At 36.5% G+C, this 16,806-nt stretch overlaps 2 protein-coding genes across 2 annotated transcripts; both read right to left on the bottom strand.

Moving 5' to 3' along the window:
• Positions 1-589: 589 nt before the first annotated feature.
• On the bottom strand, positions 590-5,963 carry LOC123559349 (uncharacterized). Its single transcript, XM_045351068.2, has 3 exons — positions 5,579-5,963; positions 4,050-4,364; positions 590-2,436 (listed from the first exon to the last, which is right to left on the bottom strand). The coding sequence occupies exons 1-3, from the start codon at positions 5,778-5,780 to the stop codon at positions 1,388-1,390; spliced, it is 1,566 nt and encodes a 521-aa protein (XP_045207003.2). The 5' UTR covers positions 5,781-5,963; the 3' UTR covers positions 590-1,387.
• A 6,611-nt stretch (positions 5,964-12,574) lies between these two features.
• LOC128546392 (uncharacterized) lies at positions 12,575-15,334 on the bottom strand. The gene has a single exon (XM_053516873.1). The coding sequence runs from the start codon at positions 15,332-15,334 to the stop codon at positions 12,575-12,577; it is 2,760 nt and encodes a 919-aa protein (XP_053372848.1).
• Between the last annotated feature and the right edge of the window lie 1,472 nt (positions 15,335-16,806).

Consider the following 16,806-nt stretch of genomic DNA (forward strand, 5'->3'; position numbering starts at 1 on the left):
GGGCCCTTTTTTGGTTATATCTACTAAAAGTACCTGTAAATAAGAAAGAATACAGAATTCAATAAAAATACATGCAGCAGTTACTATTATTATTCATTTTCCTGATTAAAATAGTAATGAGTAATGTTTGCACAGAAACATGATGTCAATATAATGGTCCATGATGTGAACTTAGTTTGCTTATACGTATAATCGTAAACCTGTAAAAACCAAATTTCATAATATCAGACTAAAGGAAAACTGGGAAAAATATTGAATATATTGCAAGGAATGTGTGGAGGATGAGACCAAAAACATACCTGAAACAATACATAATAAGCAAATCTTTTGTTTTGCGAACCAAGATACGCCTCGTGCAAAATTTGCACAGGGTGTTTTTTGGCACTGAGTAGGACCTGGTGTGCTTATCACACCTGCGCCTACGAAACTTTTGCTTTCGGTAAAGTTTTTCTCCAAGTGAACCAACAATAAATAGTTATATTGCATGCGCAACTGACCGGAACTTTTTAGGGCACTGATTTTGTTTTATTATTATATTAAAATACCTGTACAAAATGAAAAATAAATAAATTAAAAAACAAGATGCATGCATGTTATCATGTTATTATTTTACTTTCCTTAATTGAAAAAAAAATGATGATGTATGTCTTGCTTCTCACCTAAGAAACATTGATGTCAATATAATGGTGAATGAATGAAAAATACACCAATGTGTTTCATTAGGCAAATAATTGGGATACATTTATTTGCATCAAGAAACCCTTCACTGCGTATGAACCAAATCTTGCTATATATATCCGATCCTTCGGAAATTTTGTGAGAGCACAAACATTACACTTGGCGTTAAAACTTCGTCATCAAGATAATACATATGTAAATTATGGCTCATATGTTGAGTGACAACAATTTGTGTGGTCCTTGTCCTTTTTCGATTTAAGACTACGACACAATCATAATATTGATATAAACATTTTGGCATTTTTGTGTGTGTCTAGGAGGGGGTGGATTTATGACTCAAATTTGTCAAATTACTTTTCTTGTTTTAATGGTACAGGAATACTCCAGCTTTGCTTTGTCCTTCCACATGCCAGTTTAATAACTTTCATACGTGAAATACTTTCTAATCGGGGTTTCAAACCTAAATAGGTTCACGTCAAAGGCCTAAACCACTTGGAGACACTGAGGTAACAAGTTTGTTTTACTTGTAAAATAGGTCCGTCCAAGTTAAACTCAAATAGTGAGGTTTAATACATGTGTTTATGCCAGCTGATACATATACAACATAGATGTTAATGGAAGAGTGTTCTCAAATGCACATAATCCTTTTTCTTCTGAATATGTGTTTATTCCAGTCAGCTAAGGTATATAAAACACATCACATACCGTTTTAATAAAACATATCATTGATATGTTGATACATATATGTCCCTTCTTCCTCCGCAATCCATCCAGCCGCAATCATTCCATTGATGATGCGTAAGTCTTTTTTAGATTTCTTTGACTTTTTTGAGTTACTTCCTTTTACGGTCTGTGATAATTTCTGGCGAATTGATGTGGAACTTAAATCATTCAATTCGGATGGGACAACAAAAAATTCATGGGAACGCTTCGGGTCATTTTGTTCGGCTTCTTGAAAGGATTTCTTTTCAGTCGGACTCATCCCTATGCGGCCGATACAAACAACAAATTTATTGTCCCTTCTTATACTTTTTACTCTACGCTTTTCCAGAATTGCACGGTCCGATCCCACCAGAACAACTAAAGTGGCGTCAGGTTTATTTAGTTCCCGGCGTATTTGCTGGCCGAATGTCATCTGCGTTGAAACTTTGTTTGGGTAAATCTCTATCCACGGATAGTCTGAGCATGCAAGCTCACAAAGTTTCCGGCGGTGTTCGAATTTGATACACAGGTCACCGGGCTTTGAGCATTTTTCTTTTAAAGCCGAATCACTCGTTATTCCGATCTTGGTAGCAATTACATTGTAATGTCCCATAGTGTCCAGCCAACGTTTACTTTCTACAATCGCATTAACATGACCCATATGTATTGGGTTAAATGAACCATACAGGTATAAAATGGCTTCTTTTGGGAGACTAGGTTCTAGACAAGTATCAATATGTGAGTACGCTTCAGCAAGTGTTCCGCTTACTGCCTCTATGCCTGTAAGGTCGATGTTCTCCACGACCATGCGGCTACATACCTCTGATGATTCAGATATGTAGACACTTTCTTTCGGTGTCCAAATACGACTTGATTTGCCTGTTTCCATGAACCGTCTTAGGTGTTCGACATATACCGACATGTCTTTGACGTTGAGAGTCCAACACTTATTGAACTTTTGCAGAAGTCGTCCTCGAATGACTATCTCCGGAACGTACCGTTTTAACAATCCGCCCGTCGGAGATTTGTCGGGATTCCATTCCACCTTAACATCACCTATAATTGATAGTATAAAATTCTTATTATAATTATATTTTAATACAACAGATCACTGTTAATTATTTTGTCTTGTTTATTGTTTCTTCAAGTGCTTTGTTTATTTGTGTGTGTTTTTTCTGGATAAGCGTAACGCAAACAAACTTTAGGTCATATGGCTACTTTGCCAGCATTTTGGGTAGTAGTTGACTCCAGGTGTCCCGCTCTTGATTTAAGGGATAGAAGGATACCTGGGTAGAACCAACGACTTTCTGTAAGCAAGCTGGACTGCTTCCTCATATAAAATATTCTTAGGTTCAAACGGGCTTTTGTACCCATATCGGTAACGGGCGACTATAACTACTCGGAGACTCCCGTATTTAAGTCGTTCCTGCATATTTCATGAGGATAAAAGCCTGAGGAGGACCTAAGATGCCTTTTTGACGGGATTAATCATACCAATTTTAGAAATTCTACAAGGAAACCTTATGATTTTCTCGCATCAAATAACTCGATTCAGCCAAAAATCCACAACTATTAGAAATCATTGACTCAATCAAGGAAACGTGTATATCAAACAAGTAATAACCGTCAGACAGAATTGTTTTAAATACTAAAAAAAAATCCAAGTCGCTTGTTTGTGCACAACCTTCTATCGTCATAACGAGAAACAAATTTTAATTATTTGTATTTTTGTGTGTGTGTAGGGGGAGGGGGGGGGGGGGGGGGTTAACGTCGCACCGACACAATTATAGGTCATAAGGCGACTTTCCAGCTTTTTATGGTGGAGGAAGACCCCAGGTGCCCTTCCGTGCATTATTTCATCACGAGCGGGCACCTGGGTAGAAACACCGGCCTTCCGTAAGCCAGCTGGATGGCTTCCTCACATGAAGAATTCGACGCCCCGAATGAGGCTAAAATGTTGTTAAGTATTCCGATTTCATTACATATGTAATATTTGAATTCAAACTTATTGTAGCGTTTGTATTTATTCCGTATTTCATGAATGAGATAATTCATTTATACAAGATGTCCATTTTGGACGTTTTTTTCTGTTAGATATAGTAAAGATATTAAGAATGTAAATAGTTATATTATTCAAGAGCACGCATATCATTTTTATAGTCAAATTACACCAACTTTTCGAGTAGTTCAAATGTAAAAAGGACTCGTAGGATGAAATCCTTGCACATTTGGCATATATTGTATGAGCATTGTTTGTGTGTGAAAATGTAGTCAGCTACTGCCGAATTAAATAATAGCAACTAACTTCAACAAAAAGTTGGAAGACAAAAGTGAACTTATCTTCAGGAAATGTTCCTGATGCACAAAGGAAATTAGCACTCGGCTTCGAATAAGATACAATGTAGATAACTACTTTATATTTGGATTTAAGGACTTTTTGATAGAGCAGAACACTTGACATTAGTCAAACAATAGATAAGTCAGTTAAAGTTAAATAAGGCAAACCGTTTGTGCAAGTTAAAGAAAATCAAATAGTTAACGATCCGATCCCAGTGTCTTTCTGTCCTTACATATTTCACATTCTGTGTAAGGTTTTAAGTACTAGACCAAATTTCCAGTAATTTTGTGTATTGCAAATTAATGTATAACGACACAAAAAGCCTTATTACCTGTCTTTTGGTTATTTTTCTTATCATCCACATAAGTGCGCAGTAATTCTTCAAAGCCTTCTCTCTTCACTGAAATAGCAAGAACTTTCTCGTGCCCAGACTTCTTTCCCCATTCGCAACTGATCATCGTCTGTACAAAACTTGTATGTAGCAGCATACAATCTTCAGTTTGCGGATCGATGTCTGTAACTTTCCCACTGTCTATTGCCCCCACTTCCGCATAAACATGTTCATCGGTTTCGCATGTAGTGGTCATATCTGGGTCTGTCTTATCGTTTGATGGCAGGCATGGTGTATCATGGTTTGCATTCAGATCTGTTACACGTGGAAACGAATAAATAAATATATTTGGTCTATTTACATTAGCGTACACCAAAGCAGAACCAGACAGATTTTTTGCTTTAGGTGTATAGCATCTAAAAAATTAAACTAAAACAAATGTATATATATCTTAAAAAGGTTAAACAAACTTCCTTAGTGTTCATCGGAATGCAACTGGTTCAGGGGAGAGAAGTGGTTTTGTAGAAAATGATCGCTTACAAATTAGGGCGGGGCCCAAACCCTGGCCCCAGTGATCTGTTATTGTATAATTCTTAAGTTTAACTGATATAAAATGTCTTCAGCAAAATGTAGTTGAGCTCGATCTCATCCAGTAATTCAAGAGAAGTTACAATCTAAGCTAGAAGTTGCTATCTGAACAACTAAACTAAAGGGGATCGACTCCATGTCCCCATAGCGATAAAGGCTAATATTCTTGCCATATTGAATTCCTACTACTAGTGTCCAGCTATTGTCTGTATAATCATATAGCCTCCTAACTTTAGTTTGCGACATTGTCTCTATAGCTGTAGTTACAGCATTTTTCAACATTGTGTATCTATACAGCTGCCGTTACAGCATTGTACAACATTATCTATATAGCTGCCATAACAGCATTTTGCGTCAGTGTGTATCTATAAAGCTGCCGTTACAAGGTTTTGCAACATTGTCTAGCTATACGGCTGCAGTGTTCTTCGACAATATCTAGGTACACATCTGCCGTTACATAGATCTTCGACATTGTCTAGCTATACGGCTGCCGTTATAGTGTTCTTTGACATTGTCTTGCTATACGGCTGCCGTTACAGCATTCTTCAATACTGTCTAGCTACACATCTGCTGTTACAGAGTTTTTCGACATTGTCTAGCTATACGGCTGCCGTTACAGAGTTCTTCGACATTGTCTAGCTATACGGCTGCCGTTACAGAGTTCTTCGACATTGTCTAGCTATACGGCTGCCGTTACAGAGTTCTTCGACATTGTCTAGCTATACGGCTGCCGTTACAGAGTTCTTAGACATTGTCTAGCTATACGGCTGCCGTTACAGCATTCTGCTACTGTAAATATACAATGTCGTAAAACAATGTTGCGACTTTTCAATCACTGCCTGCACAGCTTGTTGCTGGAAGAGTGCACTTGAATATAGATATTTATCTTCTTCTATCATTGTACTGTATGAAAAAAAGATAAATATGTTTTGATTAATTACCTTTATCCACCGTCTTACTGTGTTCTTCTGCAACTTCAGATACGTCACATCTTTTATCACTGACATTTTGTTTATTGTCCGCTACAGTCTGATACACAATTATAGAAACATCATCGAATTGCGATAGAAAATGTCTGCCTTTGCTCGGCAAATCCCCCTCTTGTTGCACACCGTAACGTTCCAGCCTGATGAGAAAACTCATTATTTCCTTACTAATTGGTTACACATCGAAAAGTCCAGTTTATAAAATAGATTCATTATTTACTTTTCTAACCATTTGCAAAATCGTAAATATCCTGTTTATAAATATCATTGTTCGCAAACTACTTAACTTGTGTTAAAGTTTTACTTCCGTGATCGCATATCGTACTTAACGCAATGCAGGCGGTTTGTATACTGATGAAAATAAAAAGCGCCTAATTCATATAAATATTCGTCAATTATATCATTCTTTCAACTCGTTTACAAATGTTCATCATTATTCATTTAAATCTGATGCATAATGTTGTTTTTGTTTGAGCTACTCTAGGCATAACTTTCACATATGCACGTGGGGCTTGTGCTTTTTACTCCATCAAGTTCATGTCATCCAAAAATCACAGTGTGTTTTAAAAGAAGTCAAATATAACTATACTATAAAAACTACAAAAAAATGCAGTTTATGTGATTTCATTTTGGCCGTTAGGGAAATTAATAGTCCAACAAAGAGTCGAATTTCAAGGTTAAAGGTCACTTATTCAAATCTTCTTTGTTTCATATAAACACAAGTACAAGTACTTCAGATCTTGATTACGTATTTTTAAAGAGTATCATTTTTTCCTACATTTATATATTTCATACCATGAAAGTTGATGACAAAATAGAAAGAAAATAGGGGTCTGAATAGCTCCTAGTGAAATGCCGGTCAGTCAGTGGTAGTCTGCTACCCATAAAGACTCATATTTGTTCTTGTCCGCACATTAAACCCGTACTTTCGATCTTCGTTACTTGGGTATTTAATATGAAAATATCAATTCCAGCAGAGACAGGAAGTGTGATTAAAGCATCAGTTCAACACAAAATGACACAAAATGAAAAATTAAGATCTAAATGTATTTACTTTGGACTTTTTTTGACTACACCATGGAAGCACATTTTAGGCCAAATTACTACATGACGTATAGAAAGTTAAATATTAGTCATGGGTTCCGTAATGAGTTTGCCAACCGAATCCAAAACTCGAATCTGCCGCACGTTTATAATTTTACCCAATTTATTATTAGAAATCAGGCGTTTCAATTCCTTTAGTAAATTTGTCGTTTGGAATAAACATCTACAACGTTTTAAAAGGTCTGCTTAATAAGATTTTGCTAAGATTGTTATAAAAAAACATCAACTCGGATCATTTAAGTGTTCAATAACTAAATTAAAAGATAAATAGCACGAAACTGGATATCAAGTCGTTATGTATTTTACACTATACTTGATTGTGCTACTAAAGTCATGTGTTAAATATCGATTGTGTAAAAGGCCGGACATTAAATTTACATTTATGTTTTATACAAAATGGTATATAAGGATTAGAACTCCAAGATCAATCGCAATGTCTGTTAGCATTGTGATCTCGGTATTTAAATATCGCGAACTAAAATGCTCAAAATTAGTAAATAAACAATGCAATTTGTTTACATATCATTTTACTGTTCCATATATCTTAATTACTTGATATAAGTTGATAACTTATTTACTTTTTGTTTGAGTATAGCGAAATAGAACATCCCAAAGCATCGAGCGCAGTAAACAAAACCATCATTTTCCTGATTGTCACCGGAAATCATGTCAAGCGTCCACCAGACTTTTAATCCAGGTAAATAAATCAGGTCCTGGTTAAAATTTCATTATCTTTTCATTATTTGGACATCATCAAGATAATGAAATGCTCTTTAGGCTTACTTTATCATTGTTTTTTTTTACAAATTGTTAGTCATAGTGGATCTCACAATGTCATAAGGCGGGCTCGACTGTATACGCCAGTTTCGCCCGGCATGTTTGCGAGGCGGAGAAAATCGGCGCTAACATTTGTGCCTGACTATAGTTGTCAAACCTTGAAATTCCCGTGCAAATAGTGCATTTTATCTCTAGTCACGAAGAAAAAATTATTATATTTAGATTACAAATGATTTTACTGATATTTTTAATAAATATATTTTACTAATCTAAAAGTTGTTAACCAGTAAGTTAGCATTTACGTTAGAAGTAGACGCTTAAAGAAATGGAAGAAAGATTTTACACTTAATCTGTTATTTCACTCCATTAAACATCGTAAAATGATTTAGTTATACAAAGTGTTTGACCTTTATACACATGTTTTAGCAAGAGACTGTTGACATTTGTTTTTGTAATATTCAGTCAATTGTAAAACTTTTATTTCTGCCTTTCAAGTGATAATTAATAGAAATAATTTCAAGTTTTTTCTCTGAAATACTTAAAGATAATTGAAATACACAAAAGGATTTAAAACGCTTCATCCGTACACGACAATTTATGCGGTAACTTGTGTTTAAATATTTTGGTACTCTCTGTTAACACAAATGGTCTTAAATAGAACATAATGTGTTCTTGATGACAGATTATCTCTGCATCTGTACTGTGATGTTATAGTATTACCTTAAGTCAAGTTACTTCGACGTAAACAATTTGATTCTATGATTTAACTTACTGACGTTTAGTTAACACATGTTTCATGCCATATGCCCTAACCAAAGTCTGTCTGATATACATTTGGTCGCTCTTTTACGGCTAAAACAATCACAATTTTGACATTGTTACATTATAATTATGTCAACTGAAGAAATTATGTGGAGCTTTTTATTTAAAAAATCCATCCAGCTCGTCCATAAAAGCCTTGATCTTCAATAGTAATTATGTTTGTTTTTTCCTTTGTACACAGTGCATGTTTATGGGAGATTACAACTGTACGCGTACAATATAGTTTTGTTGGAGTTATCTCCATTGTTCCACAAAAATTCTACTCTCTCTCTATATATATAACTTAAATATGTGTCTTTAATAAGAGTGTCTACACTACATTTATCATATAATATTGTGAAAAATATGCATCGATACTTACGTAAATTACATAGTCGCATTTGTATTTCGCAGATAAAGAAATGTCTTAAGATTAATGTATCGTAATGCGGTACCAAAGTATTGTGTTGCATTATCGTAATGTTTTGTTGCATTATCAGAAAATATAGTTTCCTACCTTTCAACAATACAACACAACATTACGACAAAATATTACGAAACTACGTGCGACAATAAGACACGACGCACGACATTGCTAAAAGACAATGCAATTTTTAAACAATCACATTTGCTCTTCATTTTGAAACAGGTATAAGGAATAAGGAACCAGCCAACTCGTCATATTAAAATGAAATATAATTAAACACAATGAGAGTACTGTCAGTCTCAGCCATTTATTTGCTTAGAATGTCAAATACATATTATTTGTCATACACGGGGCGAAATTGAGCATATGCTAGTTTAATTGCTATACACTTTGCGTAAAAAGTATTCATATGCAATAAGATATAATAGGAAATTTGGTGCTACCTAAAAGCTCCATTTAAAAAAGAAAAATCACCAGGGCCCCATAAAAAACTTAAGTGGTGTTATTGCAAAGGCTGAAAATATCTGGAATTATGGATCCGTTTTAGGAAGTTAATGTTCTATTACAAAATTGTATTAATGATAATCCATGATTTCTGAATGCAATATAAGTTTGACATGTCTTAGACTGCATTTAAGATTAAATTTCGACATGTGAAAACTCGACTAATATTCTAAACAAAAGAAATTACGGTAAAGATTAACATCTGCACCAAGATGAAGAGAAAAACGTGTTAGAATAATTTCTAGATGTTATTCATATTAAAACGTACTGCATCAACAATTTTACATATTATAAAACTATTATCATAGAAACCAGTCACTGATAATAACTGCTTCAAATTAAAAAGCTTGGACTGTGAATTTTTTAAACCTTACAGAATCTCATTACGCCTATAGCCTCAGAAATTGTGTCTCCTTTCGTGTGAATATCTTAATGTCAATATTTTAATCAGAATTTACGAAATCCTGGGCTCATATACAATGACTATTGTGATTCTTTTTAATGTCATTATTGTTAAATTACGTTCTTTTTGGAAGGAAGAATAGGACCAAATTTATATTAAAGTTTCAGTTACGGCAACGGGATGAAAATAGTTTCACATTGAAATCTATGTATTACAGTCTTTTTTCTACGTAGAAAATTCATTCGGTCTAATATCTTATCATCAAACACCCTTCATTGTTCATAGCAGTAAGCGAGACGCTTTTATAATCCGTAAACAGCAAGCGTGTAATGACCCCGTTAATTACTATGCGCATAGTCTACTGGAAGAAAACCGAACAGCACCGATTCCAATAAATACCACGAATTTTCAACTCGATAGTATACACTAGCCTATATCTGTTTTCTTACGGCCTACAGATCCTCCGAGAGAGGCGAAGAAATAATTTTAAAAAGTCTAAGATACCTTGCTGGAATAAAGTCATGTTACGATAAAGGTGGCAGGGGAGTGCAGATTTGCGAATTCCACATTGACGTGTGGGTACCAGTGTTGAAATATCCATAGAAATCTCGTTTTTGCTTATTTTTCTTTGAAACTGCTATGGACCATTGCAGATACTATAGACTACATAAAGACGACTCTCCGGTCCTATGCACCTGTCGCTTTCCATGCCAGATGTAGTGAAATTTGACCAAATCACCCAAATTTTATAGACCAAAATTAGCCTAACCGGGCCTCACTTTGAACTCTGCCATTCATCCATTTTATATTTTTAAATCCAATTTCGTAGCATATATGTATAGTGCGAACATAGATGCATATCCAGGTGGTGTGGAATGTGTCTCCCAACCACCGCTTTATTTCCCTAATTTTCACTTGAAAAAAAAAGTGGATGGATGACAGCCGAGCGTCTGGCCGACTTTTTGTTCTGACGTTTATGTTTTAGCCTCAACCGGAAGTACGGAGCTAGGAATTTTAAAACACCCGCCATGTAGAATCATTAACCGTTCCTCATTCCCCAGATATATTAAAGAATTAATATGAAATTAGGCGCTACCTAAACAGCAAAGCTACCTTTGAAATGTTTACTGCTTACTTATGAGCCACGCCATGAGAAAACCAACATAGTAGGTTTGCGTCCAGCATGGATCCACACTGTTCGCTTTTAAAGCCTATTGTAATTAGAGAAATCGTTAGCGAACAGCATGGATCCTGACCAGACTGCGCTAATGCGCAGGCAGGTCTGGATCTATGCTAATCGCAAACCCACTATATTGGTTTTCTCATGGCGCGGCTCAAAGCTACAAAAGTAATCAAAACTGAGTTACAGTAATTATCTGAACAGAAGTACAGTTCAGTAATATTTTGAGGCCCTCCTGCTTTCTCACTCGGGACTTGGGACCCGACGATGGCACAGTTACCCAATGTTTTTTTTTCTTCTGTTTTCTTTTCTTGTTTTTTTTTTCTTTGTCATGATTTTATATCAAACTGATAAAGGGAATAACGTTGACAAAACTGGTAGAAAATAAAATAATTTTTAAACAAAACCATTAGGTAGTGACAGGTATTTTAAGTCACATTTTTTTTTAAAACCCATTGGTTTATCAACACATTTACTATCATGTACATGGTCAATATTGGTCAATGTTAAAACTTTACAAATTTAGAAGCAAAGTGTTCTTTTCAATCCGTCATTGAGCCATAAGGTGATGAAACATTCCTGATTATTTATTTGGTACCAAAAATTACAAAAATGATACAGAGTATGTTGTTCAGTTAGCGACTGACACGTCACCCACCGAAAAATCACTATATTGATATGGAGTATATTGTTCAGTTAGCGACTGACACGTCAACCACCGAAAAATCACTATATTGAATAGAGCATGCTGTTCAGTTAGCGACTGACACGTCACCTACTAAAAATCATTAGTTGTTCAGTAAGCGACTGACACGTCACCCACCGAAAAATCACTATATTGAATAGAGCGTGTTGTTCGGTTAGCGACTGACACGTCACCCACCGAAAAATCACTATATTGAAAATAGCTAGTGTGTTGTTCAGTTAGCGACTGACACATCGCCCACCGAGAAATCTATATACAGAATAGAGCGTATAGTTCAGCTAGCGACTGACACATCACCCACCGAAAATCACTACATAGAATACAGCTTGTTGTGGAGTTAGCGACTGACACGTCACCCACTGTGAAATCACTATATAGAACAAAGCTTCTTGTTCAGTTAGGGACTGACAAGTCACCCACCAAGAAATCAATATATTGAATAGAGAGTGTTGTTCAGTTAGCGACTGACACGTCACCCACCGAAAATCACTATACAGAATAAAGTGTTGTTCGATTAGCGATTGACACATCACCCACCAAGAAGTCACTATATTGGACAGAGCATGTTGTTCAGTAAGCGACTGACAAATCACTTTATAGAATAGAGCATGTTATTTGGTTTGAGAACAAAATGGCACCCATTTAGAAATACAAAATGTACAAGATATAGTTAGAAATAGACTGTGTTGTTCCAATATAGGCTGACAATGATGGTTACTTAAATGAAATGATCATTCTTCAATTATAGTATTGATGTTTTTCTGAACATTACAAGTTTGCAGCTTGCTTTGAAAATGTTTCTTGGTTTTCTCTACAATCTGCTGAATTCTTTTAATCTCCATTGTACATGCTGTAACAGTTGAAGTTTTTACTTTGAAGCAAACTCTGTCTTCGTTTATCAGCACAGAGGGATGCCAAGCAAAATCAGGATCAGTCTGATTTTCGCCAGCTGACTTTGCTCTCGACAATGCCACAAAAAGAGCACCTGGGTTCCTTGATTCAAATCCTTTTGTTCCTGGGTTTATAACAATATACCGGTTAGACTCGTCTTAGCCTAAAGCCATTCCCTGACACCTGTGCACAACTGTGGCCAATCCTAAACGTAAAGGAATTTGTGTTCTACGACAGTCAACCTTGCGTTCAACTGGAACTATTGGTACAATATTTGGATTTTCAGGTAAAAATGCAGGACCTGTGTATGAAAGAAACTCAACAAATACTACTTTTGGTAATGCATTTGATGGACGCTGGTCTGCTTCATATATAATATCTATGACAGTACCACTGGCTCCATTGAAAAGACCATAAGGCACACAAAGATTAATAGAGAGCATGACTTTAACCTTTTTGCAAAGAAACAGTGTCTGCTGAATACCACCAGATTTGTCTTGTCCTTCACTTTTTGAATGAGGACCATGACAAATTGCATTCAGCTTGGCAACGGGATGGACTGTATTTGCCTCTAAAAGTTTGAGTTTGTTGTGTTGCCATTCTTCCTCATGACATGGAAAGACAAATAGACCATTTTCACTCATCCTGTTTAACAGTTCATCACCATATGAATTCTGCAAATTTTTCCATTGAAACCTCTGTAACCATAAAGCTTGCTGCGGTGTGGCTTTGTACTCTCTTATGGCCATAAGAAGGTCTCTTAAGTTTTTCTGATCAGCACTTTGTCTCACTATAGTTGAAAGGGTTACAGCATACTGAAAGTCCTGCCAAACAAGTTCTTCATGTCTGGATGCAGGTGACTGACTTTTGTTGTTATATACAGGTGAGTCCAATACAGGTGGTAACTGTACATCATCGCCAAAAAAAATCACAACTGGCAAACCGCCCCAAGATAGGTGTGATTTTGAGCCTTTATGCACACCATGTCGACACATATATTCCATCCATCCTAGAGTATTGGTTCCAATTAGTGATCTCTCATCCACAAGCAAAGCCTCTAAGCCTTCACAGTTTGACTGCAGGCATTCGCCAATTGTGCCATCTGGTGGTGTCATGTCTTTTCCTCTTTTCTTTGTTGGTACTTTCAGATAACTGTGAAGTGTGACACCAGAAATAATGTTGGCACTGTTACCAGTTGGACACACAACTTGCACAGATTTATTTGTTTGAAAAAGGCTTCGTATAGCTTTTACCAAGCATTTTATAAGAAAGGACTTGCCAGTGCCCGCTGTTCCACTAACAATGAGGCGAAGTGGTTCAAAATCTGTATCGTTTTTAACATAGTTTGACAACGTTAACATAGTAATGTCAAAGGCAAACTTCTGATTACTATTTATCATGTTCAAGTCTACATCAGGAAGAATCAGCTCAGTTACATTTACTTCTGCTGATTGATTTATGTTTTCAATCCAGTCTTGGCATTTTTGAATAGGATAAGCATAGAGCTTGGCACTCCAATCATAATCTGGTCCACCATCATCATACTTGAAATCTGACTGGAAATCGGTTATTTGGTTTGGGCAAATAAGTTCAACCCAGTCAGGAGAGTCAATATCATCATTTGTTGTCGAAGAGTTGCTATCAGTATCATCATCATTATTATAGCATACATTTTCAAAGTATTTCTTTTTAGCTCTCTCAACATCAGCCTTCAAAAAATTGGGACAGGCTTCTGTGTTGAGAAACGCGTGCATTATCTCTGTCCAGGTCTTGTCAGTTTTAATTTGCTCTATTTTTCGCCTGTTAGGCCAATGGAGTATAAGCATTGAACGACAGTAGTTGTCATCCAGCGGCCATGATGCTCTGGCATTGTTGCCTGCTAGCACTGGAACTCTACCACGATTACAAACAAACTGGTAGAAGGACGAGATGTCATTCTCATCGCGACTAAGGTAATTGTCTAAAGCTGTGTTTTTGGTGGCTGTGCTACCATTTTTTTCTAAAACCCTACAACCAGAAAGACTGATGTTTTGAAAACTATAGCTACATCTATACAAAGGCAGTGATGACAATTCAAATGATACTTCAGCTGCAGAAACGTCACGTTTTACCGTATTCATAAGAAGTTGTCTACAAACTGATTTTCCTGTTGCACTTTCCTCATCTGAAGAGTTGACAATATCATTAAAAAGGTCTGCCATAGCCCCTGTTGGCTCATTACCTTTGCAGGCATACCCAGTTATGTACTTCTCAGTTGCTAAAATTTCATCAACTGATAGGTTTTCGGGGTTACTTTTGGAAAGAATGAAAGAAATATCTCCATTAGCCCACCAAACTTGAGTATGATATCTGGAGTTCTGAACAAGAGCCGGATGATCTCTAGGCATTTCAAGCCTCAAAGAACGATTTCTGTCCTTTACAATTTCTGCATGGTCATGAACATGTTTTCCAGGATTATTTTCAGTTCCAAAGTCCATACGGCATACTCTGGATGAAGAGCTATTTGATTGTTTTGTTCTTAGACAGTAGTCTGAGCATCTGTGCAAGCTAACTCTGTTTGTAAGCAGTAAATAGTCCTCAAGTGAGCTCACATCCATCAACAACTTCACAAGGGGATTTTTCTCCTCATCAGGTGCTGGTGCTGATCCTTCCGGTGGTGGCCATAAATTTTTTCTTGGATGTCCATGTGAATCTGACCCTGCTGGATGCATCGCTGAAAGACTTATCTCAGATGATGCCCACTTAGCTAACCGCTCAGCACACATACTGTCAGAAAGACCCTCTTGAACAGCAGCATGTAACAGATTATGAGGCTGCCTGTCCTGTCTCCAGCAAAGACCATGCCAGTGAACCATACCACGCAATTTGGCAAACTCCTGTCTGTACCAATAATCACTGACCCCAAATACAGGACCCATTACTTTCTCAAAGTATGACTTGGTGCGAAGGTCAAAATAATGTGATACTATATGTGTATGTTCGTGCAATGCAGAAAAAAATGTGTTTCTGTCAGAAAAATCAATGTCTTTACCAACAGTGTGTTTGATATATAGTTGCAAAAGGTGTCTTAAAGGTTTGAAGTGAAATTCTGCACAACTACCAGTTGCAAAGAATGAAGGCAATCCATTTCCCTGATTTATCTGGAACTGTACTAGAGAGCGTAATTCACGTGATCTCTGAGACCAGTATTGAGAAGTACCCCTGAGATTTGCTCCAAAATAAAGAATCTTGCTAGCCACTGATTGGTCCCAATTTTTTAGTTTTTCCGTTAAATCTGTTATTGTCATGTGCCCCTCACCAAGTTTTTGATTAACGATAAAGCTACTTTGATCTAAGGCTTTTTGTAGTGCATAATCATGTTATGCACTACAAATTTGAAGTATGGATGCCGTGCAAACCTTCCATCTTCAAACCATAACAAGTGCTCTGCCCAGTCTGACAAAGAAGTGACAGTTCTGGGCCGAGTGATATGAAAATCTTCTAAAACATACGGAAAAAGTGGTGGGAAAGCAAGAGTGAAGAAATTTTGCGTAGTGAATTCAGATAAAGGTACGCTGCCTCTTGTCGGCCAGGGAATAACTACTGTACCTCTTTTGTCACGTGTTACTGTAGAATCACATTCAGTCACAATATGTTTGACTGCATTTTGAACCTTTTCTTGAATATTTATAGATGTATCTGGCAATAACACACTTGAATGAGATACTCTCTATATCACCTGGATCTGTTTGATTTAATGCTGGTCCAAGATCATTCTGATGTCCGGTGTCTCTATCATGATCAACAGTGTGCGTGTCAGCTAGATCCCCATTTTCAGGTAGTTGCTCTAGTCTTTCCTGGTCAATGATTATATCAGAGTATGCAGTATGATTTGCTTTTAGCCACTCTAATGCAGACTGGATTATATACCTGCGAACTTTGAAATCTTTCGAAGTACCAGCAGACCCTTGGCGGCGAACTTTTATTATATTTATTTCTTGTGGTAACCTAGGGAATATTTTGGCAGGTTCATTAACTTCCTGGGGAAATGTGACACAGTGGCCAGTGTGACGTCACCGCGCGTTCCGAGATTCTATATGTACGCTGGTTTGATTTGCCTCTCTTGCTGCTTCTCAGGAAAGAATAAGTTTCATCGAGAGTTATGTAAATGTCTTCCACATATTTTACTTTCATACTTTCGTACAGATTTAATTCAAAGATAACGTCCGCTTAGATGTTATTTCAATTGCTCTTGTTTTTCTGAACTTAAATTTGAAATTAAAGTAAAACTTGACCGTCGGAAGAGGTCGTCGTTCTTCTTACATCTGTTCTTGAAAATCCGCTTCAGACGCTTTCAAAGGGTTTGCAAACATTCAGGTGATGATAAACGTGATTAAATACTATCGGCTCA

The sequence above is a fragment of the Mercenaria mercenaria genome, chromosome 10, assembly GCF_021730395.1.
Source record: "Mercenaria mercenaria strain notata chromosome 10, MADL_Memer_1, whole genome shotgun sequence".
Classification (NCBI taxonomy): Eukaryota; Metazoa; Mollusca; class Bivalvia; order Venerida; family Veneridae; genus Mercenaria; species Mercenaria mercenaria.

Excerpts from the sequence above, each read along its gene's own strand:
- LOC123559349 (XM_045351068.2), bottom strand. The coding sequence starts at position 5,780 with ATGAGTTTTCTCATCAGGCTGGAACGTTACGGTGTGCAACAAGAGGGG. Across the intron at positions 4,365-5,578 it reads CAGTAAGACGGTGGATAAAG|ATCTGAATGCAAACCATGAT; the intron begins GTAATTAATCAA and ends CACGTGTAACAG. Across the intron at positions 2,437-4,049 it reads GAAAAATAACCAAAAGACAG|GTGATGTTAAGGTGGAATGG; the intron begins GTAATAAGGCTT and ends TATCAATTATAG.
- LOC128546392 (XM_053516873.1), bottom strand. The coding sequence starts at position 15,334 with ATGGGTCCTGTATTTGGGGTCAGTGATTATTGGTACAGACAGGAGTTT.